We start from the raw sequence: 24,992 nt of genomic DNA, 5'->3' as shown, positions 1-24,992 counted from the left end.
AAGCGCATCGGGGCAGTCCTAGGCAGATACGCAGTGCCTGACCCTGCAAACTCTCCAATGAATGAGTATTCGATTTGCAAGTTTTAGTCAGTACCGGCAAGCTGTAGCGCAATAGACCCAAAAATAGGGCCCTGTACAGCTGTAGCATGGAGGCCACAGGAGTTCCCCATGCTTTACCGCACAAGAATTTCATGATATGCACAATAGATAGCAGTCTCTTCTTCAAGAACGCACAATGTGGGCTCCACGAAAGACTTCTGTCGATTATTATGCCCAGGAAACGATGCGTCCGTGCATATTTGACACTCTGCCCATTGATGTACACAGGGTATGGCGTCATTGGTTTGCGTGTAAACGCCATCAACGCGCACTTCACAGTTGATATATTTAGGCCTTGTTTCTGAAGGTAGGCTCTTGTGAGGGTTGCTGCTTGCTGTATTCGTGCACGCACCTGAGGGCGAGTAACTGCAGCACTCCAGAGGCAAATATCATCGGCGTATATGGATAGGCACACCGACTTTGGCAGAACCTTCACCAGACCAATGAGGGCCACATTGAACAATGTGGGGCTTAAGACACCTCCCTGAGGCACTCCGCAGTAGGTGTAATGTTGGGCAGTTGTACCCTCATATGTTTGTACAAAGAAACCCCTGCCAGTTATATAATCTTTTATCCATTGAAACATTCGTCCACCAATGCCCATTGCTGCGAGAGAAGTGAGGATGGCATCGTGAGCTACATTATCATATGCACCCTTCACGTCAAGAAAGAGTGCCACTGATATGCGCTTGCGACTTTTTTCTGGTTGAACAAATGTCGATAAATCAAGGACACAGTCAATGGAGGAGCGGCCCCGACGAAAGCTTGCCATGCAAGAAGGGTATTTGGTGTATCGTTCCAAGTACCACTCGAGACGAAATAGAACCATTCTTTCCATCACTTTTCCGAGGCAGCTTGCGAGGGCAATAGGGCGATACGCTGTCAAGTCCAATGGTGATTTTCCCGATTTCAAAAGTGGTATTAGTCGACTAATTTTGCATTCTCGGGGAACACTGCCGCTGAGCCAGGAGTTGTTGAAGCATGTTAAAAGTTCTTTTCTAGCTTTTTGTCCAAGGTGTCCCAACGCACTATAAGTAATACCATCAGGACCTGGCGATGACATGCGCTTAGAAGCGACTAACGCACCTTCCAGTTCTTCCATGGTGAACGGAATATCCATTTCTGGTATTCGCGTCTCAGGAACGATCACGGAGTCGATGCTCTCGTTCATAACATTCCCGGCAACTCTCGTGCGAAATTCTTCAGCCACCTCGAGTTCTGTTTTTCGATGATGGAGTGCCAAAGCTTTAAAAGGGTGCCGTTGTTGTGGAGAGGAGCGAAGACCACGAACTGTTCTCCAGATATATGACAGCGGTTTGTGAGGGTCTAGAGATTCGCAGAATGCTTTCCAGCGTTCGCTCTCCAGTTTGTAAATGCGTCGTTGAATCTTTTTGTGGAGCCGCCTTGTTTCCCTCAGATCGTAAATTGATCTTGTGCGTCTGTATCGTCGTTCAGCACGCCTTCGTATAGCTCGTAATTTTGCCAGTTCGATGTCAAACTGTGTTACTTTAGACGAAAATGGTAATTTACATTTGGACGCTTGCATAGCTTCCACTATGGTATTTTCCAGGCTGCAGGCGAGGCCTTCTTGGCAAGCGTTCTAAACACGCGATGTAAACATCGACCAGTCAGTGCCAATTGCAACACCGGAAGAGAAATTTTTTATAATACCATCGATCGTCACGTAGGTGGGTATGTGATCACTCCCATGAGTCTCAATATCGCAAAACCATTTAACTTTGTGAGAGAAGCACCGTGACACCAATGTCAGGTCAAGGCAACTGCCATACGTGAGACCCCGCAGATATGTGGGGGTACCATCGTTCATGATGGAAAGGTCGTAATCGGAAGCGAATGTAACAATGTTCCGGCCCCAGGCATTCATCCTAGTGCTCCCCCAAAGCATGTGATGGGCGTTGAAGTCACCGGTGATGATCTAAGGCCCATCAGTTCTCATTAGGATGTCTTTTAATCTGTCGCAGTCAAATCGCGATGACGGAAATATATATCCACCAATAAGCGTGAACGAAACTGCATTCTTCTTCACACGAAGACACACGTACTGATTGTCGTCATTTGAACTTATTGGGTGCGAAAGATAAGTCAAGTCTGTGCGAATGTAAACAATTACTTTGCTTCGTTCTTCGCAAGCGGCTGAACAAAAAGCTTCATAACCGGACAATCTATAAGGCGTTGATACGTTTGGTTCACATATGACAAGTATAGGGAATTGATTGGCCCGAACAAATTGGCGAAAGTCCGAGATACGGGACTTCATGCCTCTGGCATTTCACTGAAAAATCGACGCACTTTTAACTTCAGTGCGGATGTGGAGATTTTGTTGAGCCATTGTGCTTATACGAAGTTAGCAAGAACTGGATTCAGTGCATCCAGTATTTGCAGTGCACTCTTAGCAGACGGAGATTGTATGCTGCTCAGTAGCGTGCGAATCATGGCAATTAATGATTGCACGATTGCAGCCACTTGTCTGTCTTGGTTGGAAAGATCTCGAACCGGGACGCTTGCAGTCACTTGCCTGTCTTGGTTGGAAAGATCTCGAACCGGGAGCGCGGACTGGCCGTCATGAAGCTCCTTCGGTTCACTTGATGCTGCTTCCCTTTGAAGTGCAGGCCACTCTGTCGCAGTTAGGGTATGCTCATTGGCTTTGTCCTTTACAGCCTTTCCCACGGCATGTGGTCTGGGAGGCAAAGGAGGTGGTACTGATGAGGGATCATGCAAACGTGTCGAGGAGGTAGCGGGCGTCCTCGAAGACCGACGTCGACGTGAACGACGCCTTCTGACTTTAGCTGCGGCTTCTCGATCAGATGAGTAATCGCGCACCATCTCCTTTAAGATGGCAATTTCCTTCTGAATCCGCGGGCAGTCCTTCGATGTGGCTTCATGGGATCCATAGCAATTAGAGCATTTCTTGACAGTTGCGACGCACTTATCCGCTTCATGGTGCTCGGCGCAGCGGTGGCATACCACCGAATTCTCGCAGACGCTGCTCACATGTCCAAGTTTCATGCATTTACGGCACTGGAGAGGCTTTGGAATGAAAGGCCGCACAGCATGTCTGAAGTACCCCACCTTCACATGAGAGGGGAGTGATGTGCTCTTAAACGCAATCTTCACACAGCGAGACTTGCCTAGCCGGGTGACATCAACAATTGGAGTATCAGTTGTTGACTTGACAAGAAGTTGTAAGTCCTTATTGGAAATAGCGACATCAATGTCGTAGATCACGCCGGTTACTACATCACATCCCAAGGGAACATGAGAGCGCACCTGGTTGCCGTCCAAGTCAGTTACACTGCGCAGAACGCCCAACGCACTTGCGTGCAAAACGTCCACAGCCAGTATATTCTTTCTGGCGTTCACTCTTATGTCCGTGATCTCATTTGGCACGAGCGTTTCCAGAGACCTCGACACAGACTGTCTGTTAAGGCGTTTTATGCTGACGGTAGGAAGTGCAGGCAAAAACAGGGTGGTATAATTGTTCGATTTTGGCGCTTCACTTACAGTTTGAATAGTGGAGGATGAGGATGTCCTGATGTTCCTTCTCTTCGCCTTGCGGCTCAGCACAGGTTGGAAACCGTCATCTGAGAAGTCCTCACTGCTGAGATAGTAAGCATGAGTATCTTCACTATCGCTGTCGCTCGCTTGTCCCATCCGCTTCCTGGAGGCGGTCGCCGCTGACGCCGCTGGTGCCGGCAGGCGCCCGGGGTGGTCTACTTCCATCCCCTCCAAAGGAGCAGCGGAAACTGATCAACAGACTTAAGTTACAACTGAAATACGCCGGAGTTAGCAGAAGCAGCTCCTATGTTGTTGTTGTTGTTGCCCCTTCGCACTGGCACATACCCACTATGGGGGATTGGCCATGAAATCTAGAAGTATCCTATATGAGATATATTAAAAGGTTTATCCTTAATGAAAAAACTAATGATGTAATAGAAAATAATAATTAACTAAAAAGGAATATTAAACTAAACAAATAATTGAAGATTGAATCAAGAAGAGAAAAGGTGAGGTAATACTACAGTGGAAGACAGAAATTTTGAGTAGACCAGACAATCGAGCTTATCTCACCCGGTCACAATCAAATGAATATGCAAATTTCATTCAAAATTAGACAAGTGTCTTCAGAAATATATTTAAGCAGGCATTATTATGACATGCGCTTTGATTCTCGAATGAAATTGCATACAGCATCGAATACGCTCCTGTGGCAATGTCCCAAGCTAAAGGCACCGAAACTTAGAACATTATCTGCAGTTAAATTTAAACCTACTGCTTGAAACGGAACAATTAAAAGTCTTTTCCTAATTAATGAATAGTTTTTACATGTTATAAAGTAATGCTCTATTGTTTCCGTTTCTTCACAGAATGGACACAGGGGGGATATCGCCAGACCAGCTCTGTGCAAGTAAAGGTTTAATGGAGGGACACGACATCGAAATTTGGTTAAAATAACTTCTAACTTTTTAGATTGACTCCACTGAGGTTTCCAGGGGTATGTTAGGTGCTGATAGTCCGTATATTTAGTAATATTTTCCATAATATCCGTATAAATAGCCCATTTTCTATATCTGATCGACACTATGTGTTCCGATTCTGGTAGTACCGAGATCACAGGGCCATCAAGTGTGGCTCGAGATAGTGAATCGGCTATTTCATTCAACCGTATGCCACAGTGTCCCGGGACCCAGACTAACTTCAGGAACTTCACATGAGGTGGAACTAATGTTTGTAATGTCGCTAGAGCTCTTGATTGTTCTGAAGCTGTGAGAGTAGTACACAGCGAAAGAGAATCAGTAATTATCATTGCACTCTCTTCGTTTGAAGGAAGTTTTCGTAGCGCTAAAATAATAGCCAGGAGCTCAGCTTCGAAAACCGGAGTGAAGTCTGGTAGTCTTACCGAGAATGACCAACCGAGGTAATCTGAGACGATTCCTACTGCTGCCTTTTCTTTATTCACAGAAGCGTCTGTGGCTATTATGTTCTTTATTTCCGCATGAGCTATGTAGTCTTCTAACCTGTCATTTAAGTAACTCGAAGATTGAAACTTAGATAGTGGGGGAAAAATTTCATCACATTCTATCGTAATATTGTGATTTAATGCTTTGGTTCCAATTACCGATCTGATATCCACCTTTATGCTTTCAAGTTTCTTTTGTACAAAAATAATCTGGGGAGTACGAAAGCGTGGCCAGTGAGCGAGGAAGAAGGCGTCGGGGTCACTAATAAAGGCATATGCAGACCGTCTCGCTGATAAGCCGTAAAATTTCAAGTATGTTTGTACTGTTAAGATACGGAATCGGCAAAGAATAGTTGGTATGCGAGCTTCCTGATATAGTACATTAATAGCGACATACCTGGGGAGTCGCAAACACAACCGTAACGCTTCTCGCTCTAATAGAACTAACGGTTTAATTTTGTACGTAGGGCCACCCGAAAATAATATACACCCAAATTCGAGTATTGGGCGCATGTACATTTTATATATCATTAATAAGGTGTGTCTACGTAACCCATATTTTCTGTTGCTCAACCTTCGCAATAAGCCTGAAGCTCGTTGTGCCTTTGCCACGTTATAGTCTATGTGAGGGCTCCAGTTAAGTTTCTCGTTATAAATAATGCCCAAATATTTTATAGACTCTACTTGTGGAATCGGTTCCTGATTATAAAGTACTGAAATTTGAATAGAATCTGCTATAGGGAACACCAGGAGCGCACTTTTACTGATGTTTAGAGACAATGAAATTGAATGCAGCCAAATTTCAAGAGAATACATGTACTTTTGCAATTTTTGATGCAAAGAATAAATGTCACTGTCTGCAACGAAAAATGCAATGTCGTCTGCATAAATGTAGACAGTGATATCTCGTTCAATGGGAATTGAGCTCATCAACACATTGAATAACAGCGGAGATAGGACCGCCCCTTGAGGTACTCCACGTTGCTGTTTGAATTTAGATGAGTGACATCCATCCTTTGCACAATAAAATTCTCTCGATTTTAGAAACTCTGCTACCCAATCAACAATATATCGCGGAAAGTCACATTCGTGTAAAGAATTCAATAAAATTGAGTGCTCAACGCTATCATAAGCTTTAGCTATGTCTAGTGTTACTAGTACCGCGTATTGTCGTCTTTTTCGGGCAAGCTGTATTCGGCTCTCTAAGTCGGCATGAGCACACCAAATTGAGCATTCGCTACGAAAACCTATTTGAAATGGTTTCAATATTAGCTTGTCAGCCATCCAAACTTTTATTCTATTATTGAGAACTCTCTCTATAATTTTGATCAGGTGAGATGTTAGAGAGATTTATGCATTTATGCAGCTCCTATTCAAAACACACTTCTTCGTCTTCCCTAGAATTCATGAATAAATAAATGAAAACTATATGACCTCATCAGACTTACGAAATTTTAGTTCGTAGACGAGATAATGCAAACAAACACTTCGCATCAAAACAGGCAACTAAACAAATACATTTGCTAAAGAAATGGCAGAATGAGCTAAATGTAAGAGCATTGGCATTAGTTTTCTTAAATAGTACGTTTTAACGATATGTCGACAAACGTACCTTTAGGGAGATTTCAAAAGAACGAGATCGACTAGTATTTAAAGCTGTGTGATGACGGGCTGCGTGTGGAAATTAGGTTCAAAAATATGGCCATTCATGTATTTACACCTACATGCAGAGGTATTCCTTTTAAAGTGTTTGGTTACCGCAATTTAGGTTGCTATATCGCGCGCGCTTTATTTCAAAAGCTATACTTCTCCAAAGGGAACGAATATTAGTAAATAAACTTAGCTTTGATTACTCAGTGCCATCTGGTTTAAAAATCGTTTGAAAAAGACCACAAAAATATTTTGTCAAATATTTTAAATGGCGCAAAATTGATCTTAAATACAGAACTAGATTAATTAGGACAAGTTGAAATTTCAGCTAAATGAAGACAGAGGATCCAACGATAGTACCAAAAGTGATAGTTCAATACCTTCGAAATGTAAGCTTCATGTAAAATACCTTCCAAGCTAATGCTTTGTTAATAATTTGTAGACGATATACGCATGCATACAGAAATCGATCCCGTTGGTGGTTTCGGCCGCAAAATGTTGTGAGTACCCCTTTCACAGCGCCTATGATGGGCTTTCCAACAGAATCCTAAGTGCGAGCCCCATCCACCAGTAATGCGCACCCACTGGACAGCATCATCCGAGGAACTGTCCACCCGCCTGCACTTCACATGACTTACCTTCGTTAAATGTGACGTCCGAAGTGACCAGTGTGGCGCCAGTGAGCGGAATACTGCAGGCGGCTACAAAACTGTCGATGTCATTCTCCACGTGCACTAGGACTCTGTCTCCCGTACCAATGCCGTGCGAGTGAAACCCGCTGGCCATGACCTTCAGCCTTTCCAGAAACTCCGAGTAACTCACTTTGTCTTGTCCATGTACCTGCGTAAATATGTCGAAGTAACGATGAGTGACTCCAGATCTGCGTCCTGTTCAATGCCCTAGAAAGGAAATATGTTCCAGGTAGAAAGATATGGAAAATTGTTGTGTGATGTCATGAGGGGGCGCTTGCCTATGAGTACTTGAATGTGGAAGCCATAGTTTTCTTTTCCTGTTGCTCATTATCTTTGGTTTGATTCTGGCTATCCCACCCAGTACCCTCCTTGTGCATTCCCCGCTCTTCTTTGTCTAACAAGACCCTGCATTAGGCGTTAGAAGTGTTCGGGAGTCCACATGACTTTGCATTACCTCCGAGATCGGAGATGTTAGCAGCGTTCTGCACTCCGCGTGGTTTTGCGTTGCCTCTGAGGTTTAAGGTGTTTGGAGTGTTCGGCACTTCACGTGGTTTTGCAGTGCCTCTGAGATTAGCCTGCCTTCGACTAACTGAGAATGTCGCGTGGGGACGTCATTTTTTTACGACACAGCAAGCGACGTGAAGTCACGGCGATGCGATGACATATCTTGCGTCACTTGGTGTTATGTCGACGCCGCCAACGGTAACTCTTTGGATTTCTTGAGCCCTCTAAAGCTTTAGTTTATAAGCTCTCAAGTGTAGCAAGTCTTATCATGGACTTACATAGACAAGCGTGTGCATCTAAATAAGGGCACCTTCGGCTGTTTTTTTTTCTGTGCTCGAGCGGCGCCATGCGTTCATTTGGGTACCGTGCACGCGTGCGGTGTCGCACGTTCGGCCGGGCTGGCCTCGACACGAGTGCACGCCACCACGCCGCTGTGGCGACGAACGGTGGAGTGTGGTGCAATCTTATCGGCCCGTGCAAGCTCTGCATACGTCGCGGTGACCTTTCACAAGTGCCGGCGTAATTTACAGCTGCCGCTATCGCAGAACACTGTCGGACGGCAGAGAAAAGTTGCGTGAGCTTACATCCTCCGGTCGTGCTCGCACAAAGCTACGTTAGCTGCCAGGATGTCACTGGACACCAAATCCGATGCGAAAACTACCGTAACCCTCGTCGAGACAGCAGAAAACTGATTCAGCACCACCGCCTGGAGAACAGACGCGCATCCATGGACACGTAGTGTCACGCAAGCGTCTCTCATTGCTTGGTTTTCTGTCATTCGCGCATTAATTTCCAATACAAACAGGACGGTGAAAATTGTCATCTGCTGAGTGGATTCTCCCTACAGACGATGCCACAGTCGCGCATTTGAGTTTTGTAGCTCACACGCTTGCCTGTCTCATAGCCAGGCGAGAAACTCGGGCGATATTTGACGCAACTTCCCTTCCACCGCCGTGGTGTGAGCGAAACTCAGTCGAAGATGCCATAATTAGAATAACAGCTCATTGCTATGATTAAACGAAATAAGCAGAACCAGGTGATATTTACAATCTTTCCAGTTCAATCTTGAATGAATTAAAAACATTTATCTCAGAAGCATATACATGAAACAAATAGTTGACTCGTCTTAACTGGTTCATAAACGACGCATCCAGGTGGTGGGAAAATTAACGTCAATAATGTACAAGAACGATGAATCATAAGTCCCTCAATGGGTCCTGCAACTATATATAAGTCTAGTAAAAAAACACTGCTGGTCCGTAGTCGAGGCTCACGGGAACACGCGAGCCAACTATTAAACCTCAGCACGTGGCCTGGAATTCACCATAAATTTTTATGGTAGCTGAAAATTGCCTTTTTTTCCTTACACAAATGACGGTAAAAGCTCAAAAATTACTCATCACGGTCATTGCATTAGCCATTGGCTGATTTAAGTGTGCCGCGCTCGGCCGTTGCTGCAGGGCCGCCACGGGAAGCAGTGACAAGTCGACGCCTGCACGCGTGATCGCAACAAAGAGCTGCGAAAACCAAGAAATAAAAAAACGAGAAAAAATTCTCAAGGTCACGAGGTGCGCGTGACGTGTTTTCTTTCCCCATGCCATCCCTTCGTGCTTCTACTTGCAGCGCTCTCGTCTGGATGAGAGAAGACAGAAAGTGATTGCAGCGCGCGAGAAATCTATGTAACTCCGCTCATATTGGATGATGATGATGATGAAAAACATTTATACAAAAGAGAGAGGTACGGGGCCAAAGCATGACCCTGCTACATGGTCGGCGTCCTTAGTCCGGGACACCGCATGACGAGGCCCCTACTCGCGCCCGTCTCACCAGAGCCCGTTGAGACTCTAGTGATGAGCAGTTGAGGAGGGCAGTCTCCCATGCCTCTCGGGAAGGGGTAGGGGAAGGGGGTAGGTGGGGATTTTTCGTACATGCCCATACCATGTGGAAGATATCACACGTCTCCCCACAGTGTGGGCACCGCCCATCTGTGTTCGCATCGAAATGCTTCAGGATTGCAGGACAGAGTAGAGTACCTGTCTGCAGGCGCCTTAGAGTTCGCTCTTCCGCCTTACTCAGCCCCTTTGCAGGAGCCGGGTAAAGACGGTGAGTGTCACGATAATAGGTGAGAATTTCTTTGAACCGCAGCAGCGGTGTATTGGCCTCCGAGTCATAAGAGCCAAGGTGAGGAGCCCGGTGGGTAAGCGCTCGGGCGGCCGCGTCAGCGGCCTCATTACCTCGTAGGCCCTGATGGCCAGGAGCCCATACGATGCGTTTCGGGGCTGGATCAGCGAGAGCCCGTTTTAGAATTTGGCTGGCTAGGGGGGATATCTCTCCTACCAAGTAATGAGTACATGCTTTCCTGGAGTCCGTGATGATAACTTTCGAGTTGGGGTCCGCAGCAGCAAGCGCTATCGCGACTTCCTCAGCGCGCTCTGGATTTTGTGCTCGGAACGAGAGCCCATTGACATGCTTTTCCCGGTGAACTACAGAGGCCGTGTAAAATCCCGTGGGCGAAGGCCCTGCTATATCTACGTAGAATACACCAGGTCGGGAGCCGTGTTGCCTCTCAAGCGTCCGAGTCCGCGCCTGTCTTCTGCTTTCGTGCGTGTGCTTATCCATGTTACTGGGGAGTGGAGCGACCGAGAGCATATGCCGCCACAGTTCCGGAATACGCTCCGCCTCCTCTGCAGTGCAAGTGTGTTGTATATGTAAGCGGTTTAGCAGGCGGCGCCCGGGAGCCGTCTGCACGAGCCGCGTATATTGATTCATAAGGTGGGCCTCCCGCAACTCCTGGTAGGAGTTGAACACACCTAACGCCTTCAGTTTGGCGTTGGAAGTGGCCACCGGGAGATCCAGAGCTTGTTTAGTAGCCTTACGAATGATGGCATCTATTCTTTCGTCTTCTTGCTTGTTAGTGCGAAGGTATGGGACGGCGTAGAGGATCCGGCTAGTCACGAAGGCATGCGCGAGCCGAAGCGCGTCCCTGCCCCGCAGACCACCCCGCTTGTTGGAAACGCGGTGGATCATGCGCCCTACCTGTTCGCCTATTCTCTTGAGTTTCGCTATAGTGGAGTCCGGTCTGAGTCTGTGGTGAATGAACAGGCCCAGAATCCGGAGCTCCTCCACCTCTCTGATGGGAACCCCAGACAGGGAGATGTGTATGGCTGACTTATCTCTTGGCTTCGCTCTAACGTGCAGAAGCTCTGATTTGTTTGGAGCACATTGGAGTCCACAATCGTTGGCATACGCCTCGACTATGGATGCGGCCTGCTGAAGGCGTTCCTGCATTTCACCAAGGCTCCCTTCAGTGGTCCAGATTGTAATATCGTCGGCATATACTGCGTGTTGTGTGCCTTCCACCCTGGCCAATTCGCTTGGAAGGCGCATCATAGCAATGTTGAAAAGGAGTGGTGACCACACTGCTCCCTGTGGGGTACCCCGTGTTCCCATCGTTAGACAATAAGCTTTTTTGGCGTATCTATCTATGGCTATTCGAAAAAAAAAGCAAAAGCGTAGCACGGCCCTTTTGAAGGAAGTTTACAATGCCTGGTATAGCGTACAAAAATTATTATAACAAGCCTTTATTTTAGCGTCGTTGCTGTTTGAATGACTCAACGACGTTTGGTTTCCCAACAAATTACACTGTACATAGTTGCAAAAATGTCGTATTTGTGTACTCCAGGCCTTCTGACGTACACTACACGTACGTAAACATTCCAGTCGGAAACATGATTTGAAGTATTTGGTTTCGAGACTGCCTTCAAACTAATATTGCTCTGCGTTAGTGTGACCTCAAAACACACTCTAGCCAGGATATTCTAACATCTCTTGATTGGTTATTATCCAGTGATAGCTGGTAATTACACAGTTGCATTTATCAGCCATTGAAAAAACAATGGGACTGCATCAGAAAATTTCTCGCACCAGGTTATTGCCTTATTTTTTAGTAAATGACAGATGCAAACGGTGCGGCGGCTGAAAATGCACAACGGTATTATAGGGTGCGCATCATGGTGACTTGACTTTTTTCCACAGTGAGTGGCCAGAAACCAGAAGATCGCTCAAATGTTTCTTAGCGGTGACATAGGCATGAGTCTAGTCACGAGGACGCTTATAGCTCGCTAACAAACCGCGAAAAGTTTTGGTGGTAGGTTCTTTCAGCCAATGTGTGCGACCGTACTGTGGCAACCTCTTGGGTACAATGCATTCAGCTTCACGCATGCGAGAGACAGTGCACAGCATGGGCTTTAAACACGCGAAGGCTGGTGAATATTGGAGGATGCTGAAGGTGCAGTACGCAGGCCCACGAGGCGTCGCACGCTAGTACTCCGCGAAATGCAAAGCACTCAGCTGCGTTGTGACAGCATCAAATCACCGCCTACCTTAACCTCCGCTGCTCTAAGACTACCAAAATGCTCTTATGACGACGCTCATTCACGTAATCATCTGGCATCCGACATTTGGCGTTCGGCACTTTTGTGTTTGTTCTTTGGCTTCTGCTCGTCTTCACTTTAGTTACGTCATTTGCATGACGGAAGCGACATCATTAAAGTCTAGCTGAACGCTCCCACGAAACTTTCATTTTAACAAGAAAAAAGAGATTAGGCCCATGTAGACACCCGTGGTTATACCAAACTTGCCAATGGCCAGCACCAACTAACGCAGAAAGAATGTCGGGAGAGTGTCCGGCGCGTCCGCGCCCTAGCACGGCATACAGTGGCATGTTGACCACAGTTTCCTTCGCAAAGCTGGCGCGAGGGTCACGAGAAGAGAAAAAGAAGTGGTTCTTTATGAACAGATGCGCCATTAGGACAGAAGAGAGGGGATGATGTACGCGGGAGAATGTATCAGGGAGAGGCGAGCACACTCTGGTCGGCTTGGAAGCAAGGACCGTGATAAGGCACCGGCTGCAGGTCGTCAGGCTCTCTTCGATGGGCAGCCGGGTGTGAAGGAGAACATCTTCAACGCAGAGGCAGAGGCAGTCGAAAGATTCATCTCATAGCGTAGATGACAGCGCTGTTAAGTCCAGCGACTTGACCAGGCTCTCGAAGGCGGGACCCCTATGGCGGCCCGAAATGAAGGGAGTTGAGGTATGAGGTTGAGGTATGGGTCGTGCTCCTTTCCAACCCGACGATATTTTACTGCAAGTTATTTGTTAGGACATATAGGGCTCGATGTGTGTCTCTTGAGAAGCCTCAACACCTAGGCAAATTTCAGTGGAGATCAACTCATTGACACTCTTCTCGACATATTACTATCGCCAGCACAGTGATTTTTTTATTTTATAAATAGCTTATGTCTGCGTTGAGGTCTATCGTAAAGCCCTTTTTTTGTCGCTCATATGTTTCCGCCAGGGCAAGGGTTCTGAAGCTTGACCCCAATGAAGACATATCTAGGTCCTAACAAGCTTCGGTGCCAAAATATCAACGTAAATACGTTACCAACTACACTTATGGTGTTGTAACGAGTACGTTGCTGATTGGGCGAAACGTTGGCAGATACCGCGTAGAGTGGATATAAATGATATGCAAAGCACGAATGATGAAGCATGATATATGCCACTTTAAAATCAGCCCAATGTTACGAGGTGGAGGTACACGATGCCTTACATGACTTCCGTATCATGATTATTATGTTTGGATGTGTCGTTTACCTTCGTCAATCATTCACGTCAAGTGGTACCAAAATTAGTATATGTGGAGCTAGCGCAACGGCCGCGAGTGCGTTATGAGCGTGGTATGTTGTCATGTTCTTATATGACACGCATGCCAGCATTATCATGTTTGCACCAGTCATTATTCCGTCATCTAATCACGTCACGTAACACCAAATTAGGTATATGTGAAGCTAGGAAAACGACCGCGAGCACGTAATTAAAGACCAAATATATTCCAATACTCCGCACTGGGCACTGCAACGCTACGGTAACAAAACGCGGGCACTCTATAGTCTGACGCCAGGCGCGACCGGCGCGACCGGCGCGACCATGGAGCAACCGTCAGCGCGGCCCGAGTGCCAGCGGCGTGTTGTGCCACAGACATGTTCCTCGTTCGGGAGCACGTTTCACGAGATCAAGCCCTGTTCCGACGAACTGTCTCCCCCCTCCCAGCGCCGCCTTGCGTGCAGAAGAACCGTGCAGTTCCGGGGATAACGTCGCTTCCTCCGCCGAACCACTTTGCAGTTCCGGGTATGGCTGCGTCTCCTCAGCCGAGCCACTGTGCTGTTCCGGGGAACTGGTCTCGCAGAAGAGTCCCAAAACGCTATTTAAGGCCGTGCCGGCCGCATGTTAGAGGGGATTTTCGCCCCAGCCGACGTTGTCGTGCTGGCCGGCTCTGTACAAACGACAACCTGCTACAGTAAACGCTACTTTTGTTGCTGTTTTCAAAACGGATTGCCTCCCTGTTTCGCCTTCGGGCTAAGGCTTCAGCGAAGTCCGCTCGACGGCTTGCCGCTCTTCGCCACCGCTACCATTGCGACAGAGCAAAATTCATAACAGTGGTGGCAGCGGTGGGACACGATATCCTACGTTTGGCACGCCGGATCGGACCCCTGGAAGCTCGAGCACGACCGACCTGATATCAGCGTTTGGCTACGCTGCGATACGCTACCCTGTTTCCATCGTTCGGCAAGCTGGGACAAGCAACCCCGGATCTCAACATTGGCAAGTTGGACCGGATCCCTGAAGGCCTGATACTGTTCGACGGCAGCCACGAGTTGGACCATCGTCGGCTACTTTGGTTGCGTGAGTGCCCAACGTTTACTGTTCATTTCGCTAGACCTCTCTAGCACAGGCAGATGTTAGGAGAGCGTTTTGTGTTTTGTTGGTTGTAATTTATTATTCACGTGCTCTAGACCAGAAGATTAGCTTTAGAGTACGGTGAATATCAATAGCAGAGCATCACGAGGGACGAGATTGCGATGGAGCAGTACCTGGTGCAGGACCTTCTTGAAATTTGTGGAGCCATGGGGATTTTCGCCGGGTCCGCTAAAACAAGGGAAGCGATTCTCGAGGTGATGTGGGCAGAGAATGTGACGGACGAGGAAGCTGACGAGTTTTGGGAGCTCAATTGTGAGCAAAAGCAGAAGGCCGAGAAAAGCCGCATAGAGCTCGAAGCTCAAAGGCACGAACAGCAGAAGGCCGAAGAACTCGAAGCTCAAAGGCACGAACAATGGAAGGCCGAGGAGTGCCGAAAAAGGAGAGAGCATGCTCTCAGAATGAAAGAGCTTGATCTTCAAATTCAAGCACTTAAATTGGAGCGAGCTAAACACCAGCTCCACAACTTTCAGACAGGCGAGAACATCGCGCATTTTCTTGATGATTTTGAAGTTGTCTGCTGTAATGTTGGTGTTAGCCGCGACCTTTGGGTGGAGAAGCTCGCCACGCTGTTGCCGCGCAAGATCGCGCATGTTCTGAATTGCTTACCCTTCGAGGAAGCAGGCGAGTTCAGTCATGCTAGATATGCCTTGATAAGATATTTTTTTTCTTTCGAGTCCTGCTGACTGGGAAAGTCGGAGCGATAGAGACAGCGCTGAAGCGCGTTGAAGGGCGCTAAAGGTAGACGCCTGGCGAAAAGAGCGTGAAAATGAGGCGCGGCGTGAAACAATGGAGGCTGAGGCCCGCCACGTGGCGCTTGATGATGTCGCTCACTGGAAAGTATTGGAGGAAAAGGACAGAAGCAAAGCGCAAGACGCTGAGGCTCGTTGCTATGCGCAAGCCGCTGAAGTGCGTCAGAGAAAGCGGGTAGGTAAAAAACATTTATTTCAGAAAAAGTCTACTAGAGAGTGCCGACGTGGCCCATCGGCGTGCTAGAGTGGCAAGACCCTATTCCAGGACGCCAGTGGAGCTGGAAGCTGCCCGTGCGCGCTCCACCAAGGAGCGTTGTGCAGCCAAGGTAGAGCAGCCGAGCAGGTGCTCCTCCCAAGCCTCTCTAGTTGGGATAGGAAAAGGGGATGAAAAAGGGACGGGATTAACTGGGCACGATGCTACGACGTGATATGTGTCGGCGAGGACATGACAGGTCGAGCAGGTGCCATTGATTTCCGGCAAAAAGTGCCTGGCGACCGCCGGACTGATAAAGGTGTTCGTCTGCAGGCGGCGTAGCAGTCGTTCGTCCGCTTTCTCCAGACCGCGTGCGGGGTGCGGGTAGAGGCGGCGCGAAGCCCGGTAATAAGCCAAAATTTTGCGAAAGCGCGTCAGGTTCGTATTGCCAGATTCCGTCTCGGGACATGGAGGGGCAATGGCCCGGACAGGAGAAGCGCGGGCAGCGGCATTTGCCGCCTCGTTGCCGGGCAGGCCCGAGTGGCCTGGGGTCCAGACTATACGAATGGGATGAGAGTTAAAGCGCCAAGAGGCTGCCTGTAGTAGGCTAGCCGCCAGCGGGGCAATGGAACCCTGAAGGTACTGAGAACAGGCCGAGCGCGAGTCCGTCAGGATGGTGCGTGAGGCAGGGTGAGAGGCGGCCACAGCTATGGCAACCTCTTCAGCGTGCGTTACTGTGTCTGCTCGAAAGGAGAGGCCATCTACGTGTTTGCTCTCTGTAATCACGGCAGCCGTGAAGTGACCCGAAGGGGAGGGACCCGAGACGCCCACGTAGAAAACACCAGGACGATCGGAGTGTCGCGTATGAAGGGCCGCGGCGCGTGCTAGTCTACGGCCAGGATGGAGGTCGGGGTTCATATTACGGGGTAAAGGTTCCACCCATAGCTTTTGACGCCAGAGCTTTGGTACCGGCTGCAGAGGGTCTTGGTCAGATATCGGGTTAAGGCCAAGTCTGTGTAGAAGACGGCGCCCTGAAGGCGTCTGCGACAGTCGATTAATTTGGTTAACGCGATGAGCTTCGCGCATCTCTGCAAAGGTGTTGTGTACCCCCAGAGCCAAGAATCGGCTGTTGGAAGTTGCAATGGGTAGGTCCAGAGCGCGTTTGTATACTGAACGAAGAAGGACGTCCAGCTGGTGCTCGTGTCGACGACGCAGGCGAAGGTAAGGCAAGGCGTAGAGGACGCGACTGGTCACAAACGCGTGGGCCAATCGGAGGGACTGAGACCCGCGGAGGCCGCCGCGCTTGGTAGAAACTCGCCGTATTATGCGGCTCACCTGTTCGCTGGTGCGTCTGATGCCTGCTATTGTGCCCTTTGGATCCAAGGACGATGTGAGGTGTAGGCCAAGAACCCGAATATTTTGCACTGACGGGACGGGCCCGGACGGAAAAAAAATTTGAGGCGGCGGTAGCGGAGAGACTGAAAGAAGAGCCGATTTAGCTGGAGAGCACTCCAGGCCGCATGAACCTGCGTAGGTGTCCACCAGAAGGGCAGCCTTTTGCAGGCGTTCTTCGATTTGCGCAAAGGAGCCGGTGTTGGTCCAGATTGTGATATCGTCCGCATATAGTGCGTGTTGTATTCCCTCGACCTCGCTTAGAAGAGAGGGGAGGTTCATCATCGCCAGGTTAAAAAGCAGAGGAGACAGGACTGCCCCTTGAGGTGTACCCCGCGTGCCTAATAAGTACGGGCCGTGTTCGGTAGAATTAAGGCGAATGAAGGCGGTGCGATGTGATAGAAAGGCGCTAATGTAGTTGAAAGTCTTCTGCCCGCAGTTTGTGGTAGACAGGTTAGTGAGTATAGTGCTGTGTTTGACGTTGTCGAACGCCCCGCGGAGATCGAGAGCGAGCACGGCTTTATCGTTATGGCGCATAGTAGTCGGCTCTATAATATCGTGTTGAAGCTGGAGCAGGACGTCCTGCGCCGACAGATGCGGGCGAAAGCCAAACATCGTGTCGGCAAAGGTCCTCCTGGCCTCCAAGTAGGCGGAAAGGCGTTCGCGAACCATGGTTTCCATGAGTTTGCCTGCGCAAGACGTAAGTGAGATGGGTCTCAGTGCCTCAATACTAACGGACTCTGCCGATTTGGGAATGAATGTCACGACCGATGTGGTCCATTCTGTTGGAAGCGGAGAGCCGTCCCATATCGAATTTATAAGGTGGAGTAGCGAGAGGTGTGCTTGGTCGGGAAGATTTGCCAGGAGCGATACTGTGATTCCGTCGCGTCCAGGGGCCGTGCCCCGTCGCATTTTCGTGTGTGCAAATCGTAAATCAGAAAGCGTGTACGGGGCGTCGAGGTCGGTGTTAGGGGCGCCGGAATACGTATATGTTGGGCCTGCGGGATCAATTGTGCGGCAGATGTAGCAGTCACAAAGTTCTCGCGCGAGTTCATCCATAGTGCCCTGAAAGGCATGCAGAACACGGTGGAGCTGGCGTTGCGTTTCTCCCCTGGTGGTGGAGGGATCGAGAAGGCTTCTAAAGAGTCGCCACGGACTCTTAGAGCTCATTTGGTTTGCAGCCTTCGAACAGGTGTCTGCCCAGTTAGCATCGGAAAGTTGTGCGGAGTATGCGGCCACCTCTGCAGTGAGCGCCTCAATGCGAGCGCGAAGTTTCCGATTAAGTTTGTTGCGTTTCCAGCGCCTTATGAGCCCGCGGCGAGCGTGCCAAAGATGTAGGAGGTGTGGATCGATTGCAGGAGTCAAATTAGAGGTTGCAACGGTGCGAGTGTTCGCTTGTTTCATATGTAGAGCGTATGATGCCCACGCTGCATATTCGGTCGAGGAGAGGCCGGCGGGGAATTGTTGCATTCTGAACTGAGTCCAATCGGTGAGACGGGCTTGGCCCCAGTGTTGGCGCATTTTCTGCCGCGGTGTGAACGAAATGCGGAGTAAAAAGTGATCGCTGCCTAGGGTTTCGCCTAAATTTTCCCATGTAGCATCGCGGATGCGACGGGTGAGGGAGAGGTCGGGGCATGTGTCTCGCGTGACCTAGTTACCGGAACGTGTGGGTTGTGCCGGATCGGTAAAAGCGTCAGGCTCAGTGATGAAATGAGCTCCTTGAGCTCTCTGCCCCGGGCCTTCTCGTAGTGGTAACCCCAGTGAGGGCTGGGGGCATTAAAGTCCCCGACAATCACCAGTGGTTGTCGGGCCGCTATACCCAGCGCCCCATGGAAGAGATGCGCAAACGAAGCCCTCGCAAGGCGAGGGGACAGTACACGTTTAAGATATGTATTGATGGTTGGCCCCTCTGCTGAGACAGCACTGATATCATGCAGTAGTCGTAAGGAAGATCCAGATCGAGGTCAACCTGTATCGCCGTGTAAGGTTTATGCGCGAGGAGGCATGTGGTGGTGCCGCCTACATAGGAGCAGTATCCAGAAAGGGATGAAGCAGAGCCAGATTCTTGGAGCGCCAAGACGGCTGGCTGAGAGCCAAGTGAGCTGAGGAAAAGAGAAAGATGTGAACGCTTTCGCCTGTTCCCAAAGCTTCCAGGGTTCCACTGCATGATCTCGAATTTAGACGCAATGATTGAACGGGACGTACGATTGGTAGCCATCGTGACTGTCCTAGGTTTTATATTTGGTTCTCCATGTCCCGCTCGGAATCCTCAGAGGCAGGGAGGGGCACGGAGGCCGGATTTTCCGACGGCGGGGTGGTGGTAGCCACCTTACGACGACGCCGTGGAGCTGTACCCTCACTGCTCACCGAGCAGGAGCGGGAACGCGATGCCTTGGGTTGAAACTGGGTGATTGCCCAGGCTTGAATTGCCTGGGTAACCTCTACTATTATGCGTTGGACCGAGAAGCTGGTGAGGAGATGATTATTCGAAGCTTCGACGCGCGTGAGGCGTTCCTCTACGCGCGGGGTGCGCTCTTCGATAGGGAGAGTTTGGTTAGCGGGCAAGAGAACCTGGGGTGCCCCAGGAGCCTCAAGAGCTTCTGGAGTAGATGCGGCACCGGTTCCGAGTGCCAGAGTACACGTGGCTGCTTGAACCGGCGGTTTAATCGGAGTGGACTGAGCGCGAGGACTAAGCTTGGACGTAGCTGGCGCAGCCGCCTGGACAGAGGAGGCAATACCGGATGGCCTTGCAGTACACTGTTGTTGGGGTTGAAGTCGCTTATTTAAGAGTTCGAGTTGTTTAGTTAAAAAAGAATTTCGCTTTTGAAGTGCCGCAACTTGCTGGCGAAGGGCCGCAAGTTCGGGAGAAGGAGGATCGACAGAAGGGGGTGAGAGAGGCTTAGAAGCAGCTTTCCCTGCCCAACTGCTCACCTGAGGTACCGCCGCTGGTGCTTCGAGCGGTGGGAATGATTGAGTGTTGGCGTGGAGTGGTGGAGCCGAATGATGCAGGTTGGTGCTGCTGTCTGGCTGTGACGAACATGAGGTGGTCCCTCGGGGAGATGTTGGGGGCTGCTTGCGTTTCCGATATTTTCGATATATTGCCATGCAGCCACTGGTCCCAGTCTCATGGGCGCCGTGGCAGAGGAGGCACTTGGGGTGGCAGTCATGGGAATTGAGACCTGCAGGTGCGGGGGTTCCACATTTGGCACACTGCGTTGGAGCGGGGTGAGGACACTGAGGTGGTCGATGGCCGATGGTACCGCACTTGGTGCAAACAGGGACCGTTTTCTTGTAGGCGCGGATATACGTCGCCACGCAGTGGTAGAAGAGGAAGCGGGGTAACTTCGTGCCCTCGAAAGTCACCACCGCCGCCGCGGAATCTCCGAGTTTGCGGACCGCAAGGATAGTACCTCGAGGCCAATACAGTTCAGACTTTATCTGCTCCGGGCTTTCAGCAGGGTTTACGTTGATGACGCCCTTGCATGTATCCCCTGGTGCCTTGGCGTGGCCTCGAACGGGCAGCTGCTGATCCCCCACTTGCAGCTGGAAGTCCCCGAGGAGTCGCTGTGCCATAGGAAAATTGGTGATGCTACAGACCAAGATGTTCTGTTCCCAAATTGGCCACACTTGAATTTGCGTGGTAGTCCGGTCGCCGATTTAGCTGCGGATGGCGTCGCCCGCGCGATCGGCCGGGACAAATGTGCGTAGCTCGCAGGGAACGCGAGGTTTAACTACTACGATGTAGTCGTTGCGAGAGAGGCGAGGAGTCTGACGCGGACGCCACTTGCGTTGCTTCGCTGGCTGCGAGGACGGAGCAGAGGTAGGCACACCACCGGAGGGATGGCACGCCAGCGTTCCTTGCAAGGCTGGGGAATGGCGGCCAGCTGTGGCGTCTCGTTGTTGTTGAGACGCAGACTTTGATTTGGCTTGCTTGCGTTGCCACAGCCTCACCATGTCGTCGAGGTATTCATCTTCTGTTGGCATAGTATTTACGGAGGATGAAATCTCCATGGACAGCACTTGGCTTGAGGTAGGATCATAGCCCGTAACCACGTTGGCGGCCGCCATCGCCGGGCTGAGAGCCCTTAGCGAGGCGGCGTTGTAGCCGGGAGTGAAGGATGTCCCTCAAGTTGTCAAAACTGGACCCACCTGGATGAAGGTGTTGTCTAGGCGAAGCGGAGAACTTGGCGGTGACGATACATCCAAGTTTCATGGGTACCAAGGTGGATGTCCGCAGAAATAGCAGAAAATCTACGGAGGCGATGTAGAGTGCGTCCGTCACCATCGAGCGCTCGCAGCGCCTCCCAGAGAAAACGGGGCGCTGAGGAAAGTCACCAGGTACCTGACGTTGAGGCCCGTCACAAAATGCAGGACGCCGAAGTGCGTCGGACAGAGCCAGACGCTGAGGTACATCGCGAGGAGTTAGGGGCCGAGGCCCATCGCACAGCTAAGGACGCCGAAGCGCATCGTAAAGCGCTAGACACGGAGCCGATTTGCAGCGCACATGATCAAGATGCATCGCGTGAAAAAGAGCTTGAAGACGAGTCGCATCGCAAGGCGCTAGAGGTTGACGCATGTCGACAAAATATTGAGCGGGATGCGTGAGATAAAGCGCTACAGAATAAAGCTCTTGAAAGAGAGCACGAAGCTGACTTAGAAGTGCAGAGAACAAGGACTAACCACGACAGTGATAAACCCCCAACGATCGAAAGCTCTTTAGGCGCGTTAGTTGCATTTAAAGACATCGGCACTCCCGTTCTGTCCCAAGCAGAGGCAGCTAGCAATGGGCCTGATGATAAGCTAGATAACCAGTATGGAGTTTCGGGAGTACTTGTCAAAGGCAGCACACTTGGAAGTAAGTGTGTCGAGGCTGCCAGTATCGCGAGAAGTCCCGACAGAAAGAGGCGTCAGCGTAAGCGTAACGTGGTAAAGACGATGGGCGCCAAGCGTGCTGAAGCTGCTGTTAGGTGCCATGACATCATCCGTCGAGACGCCATGTTCACGGCTAGGTGTAGGATCGTGACAGGGCCCTCTGGGAAATGTTTGAAGCTCAGACCATCACGAGGATCGAGATTAGGCGGGAAGCGCGTCAAGAAAAACCGAGTTTCAGGGAAATTCGGACGCCGAGATAATCGCGTGGTCTCATTTTTTTTGATGCCGCGTAGAGGCAACCACGTGGAGAAGCATCGCGTACGCCTGAGCTGTAACAAAGGCTGTCATTCCCCACCGTGGCGAGAGGGTCACTGGTCGAACCGGAGGGGTAAACGAAGCAGTGCAGATGCCTCTTTCTTCGAGTTAAGTGGGGGTAGGTCAAAAGTCGGTGCTGCTAAGTTTGGCGAACAAGTTGATTCGTCGTCCTTTTGTCCAGACCACAACCCACGAAAGCTATGGAGTGCGCGACTTCCCAGAGTTCGTCTGAGAGTGCCACCTTGCTGATACCAAGAGGGTATTTTTTGTACTTAAATTTTGAGAATAACCTTTTCTAATTTGGTTGCCCTCCTATGAGCTATGAGTGCATCTAAATTTTTGTAAGTTTTCCTTTCCTTTCAATTGGAGAAGCAGGCATTGATATGCTTGTTTGATTAATTTTGTTTTCATACTTTTCGAAAGGCAACAGTTAGTGCGTTTTATTTTGCGTAGAACGTTGCGTAAAAGCCCATGACTAAAATACCATCTGCGATTGGCATTACGTGTTAGTGCGCACGTCAGTGTAGGTTAACTTTGTTTTGTATAACACACGCAAGTTTCATTCTTTCGTTCTTATTTCATTCTTATTTAATAATTTTCATTCTTATTGTCTTACTTTTCAAGCGTGTTTAATCTTGTTTTGATCATATTGGCTGCGCGCATTGAAAAGCGAGCTTGTAGGAGGACGAACTTTGTTAAGTTGACAATATGACGCTTGCAGGCGACGCCAATGTGCGTGATTCAGGATTGCTCGGCGTACTAAATTGTAGTTTCGGTGCTAAATTGAGCAATCCTCAGAAGCTTCGATCGTCCAGAATCTGCCTAAATCACAATTGAGAATCGCTTGAAAACAAAAAAAAAATCTGTTTGGTTTAGTGGTGTCATGCACTGACACTTAGCTAAAGGTGTGTCCACATTGTGTATTCCTCCCGAGATTCGTTGCTCGTGATGCTATTTGTTAGCCCAGCGTAATTTCGAGGAAACATTTGGGTTCTGCTGGTCTGGTGACTTGATCAGCATTTGGAGGGTGCTTGCTTTGGTCAAAGTGGTTCGGCTTTGTGTTCGACTTCGTCGTTCCAGTGAACCTCTGCAGGCCTATGGAAGTCTCAACGGGCGGAGAGAGCGGAACGGCTACCGACAGTCAACCAGCATCCCTCCTTCCGAGCCGCGCTGACGGCTCAAAACTCCGGATGCATTGTCTCGCGGCGGGGGTGCTGTTGTGCCACAGACATGTTCCTCGTTCGAGAGCACGTTTCACGAGATCGAGCCCTGTTCCGACGAACTGTCTCCCCCCCTCCCAGCGCCGCCTTCCGTGCAGAAGAACCGTGCAGTTCCAGGGATAACGTCACTTCCTCCGCCGAACCACTTTGCAGTTCCGGGTATGGCTGCGTCTCCTCAGCCGAGCCACTGTGCTGTTCCGGGGAACTGGTCTCGCAGAAGAGTCCCAAAACGCTATTTAAGGCCATGCCGGCCCCATGTTAGAGGGGATTTTTGCCCCAGCCGACGTTGTCGTGCTGGCCGGCTCTATACAAACGACAACCTGCTACAGTAAACGCTACTTTTGTTGCTGTTTTCAAAACGGATTGCCTCCCTGTTTCGCCTTCGGGCTAAGGCTTCAGCGAAGTCCGCTCGACGGCTTGCCGCTTTTCGCCACCGCTACCATCGCGACAGAGCAAAATTCATAACAGGCGCGAATCGCGACATGCTGTATTTCGCGCCGATGCGTTACCCAGACAAAACTGCGTCTCCCTCTTTTTGAGACAGAGGGACGCCGGATGCGCTGAAACGCGCATGCGTCAAAGGCGCCTGCGAGTATATGGCAGGACCGGCTCTCTGCATGGCAACGCCGGCATGACCCGATGAAATGAACACCGGTGATCACGTGCACCACGTCACGTCGAAATGTATTGGCGCCTTGACTGAGGCATATAGTCATGTCCTCACATGACACGCATCTCATGATTATCACGTTCGCACCAGTCACATACCTTCGTCATATATTGACGTAAACGTAATACCAAATTTCTCCATGTTATACCAAAGAAGGTATAACATGGAGAGAATTGAACGCGCTCTGAAAAGCGGAGGAAGCTTCAAAGCAGTGAAGAGGAAACTTGGGATAGGCAAAAATCGGATGTATGCACTAAGGGACAAAGAAGGCAAAATACCTACCAATATGGATACGATAGTTAAAATAGCGGAGGAGTTTTACAGAGATCTATACAGTAGTCAGGACAACCACGACTTTAATACTATAAGAACTAGAAGTAACCCAGATGACACCCCACCAGTAATGATAGAAGAAGTCAGAAAAGCTTTGGAGAGCATGCAAAGAGGCAAAGCTGCTGTTGAGGATCAGGTAACATTAGATCTGCTGAAAGATGGAGAACAGATTGTGTTAGAAAAACTAGCCACCCTGTTTACGAGGTGTCTCCTGACGGGAAGAGTACCAGAGTCTTGGAAGAACGTTAACATCATCTTAATACATAAGAAAGCAGATGAAAAGAACTTGAAGAATTACAAGCCGATTAGCTTGCTCTCTGTAGTATACAAGCCATTTACAAAGGTAATTGCTAACAGAGTAAAGAAAACATTAGAATTCAGTCAACCAAAGGAACAAGCAGGATTTCGAACAGGCTACTCAACAATCGACCACATTCACACTATAAATCAGTTAACAGAGAAATGCTCAGAATATAACCAACCACTATACATAACTTTCTAAATTGCG

At 49.5% G+C, this 24,992-nt stretch overlaps 1 protein-coding gene across 3 annotated transcripts in view; it reads right to left on the bottom strand.

Moving 5' to 3' along the window:
- LOC119163893 (uncharacterized) overlaps window positions 1-24,992 on the bottom strand; it is a 65,998-nt gene that overhangs the window by 23,440 nt on the left and 17,566 nt on the right. For all 3 annotated transcript variants that reach the window (XM_075872242.1, XM_075872241.1, XM_075872243.1), the window contains exon 3: window positions 7,366-7,567. In XM_075872242.1, the coding sequence (XP_075728357.1) occupies window positions 7,366-7,567 (202 nt within the window). The remainder of the gene's footprint in view (window positions 1-7,365; window positions 7,568-24,992) is intronic.

This window comes from Rhipicephalus microplus, chromosome 8 (genome assembly GCF_043290135.1).
Source record: "Rhipicephalus microplus isolate Deutch F79 chromosome 8, USDA_Rmic, whole genome shotgun sequence".
NCBI lineage: Eukaryota > Metazoa > Arthropoda > Arachnida > Ixodida > Ixodidae > Rhipicephalus > Rhipicephalus microplus.
Note: the sequence above shows the minus strand (reverse complement) of the source record. Positions and strands in the feature narration are given on the sequence as shown.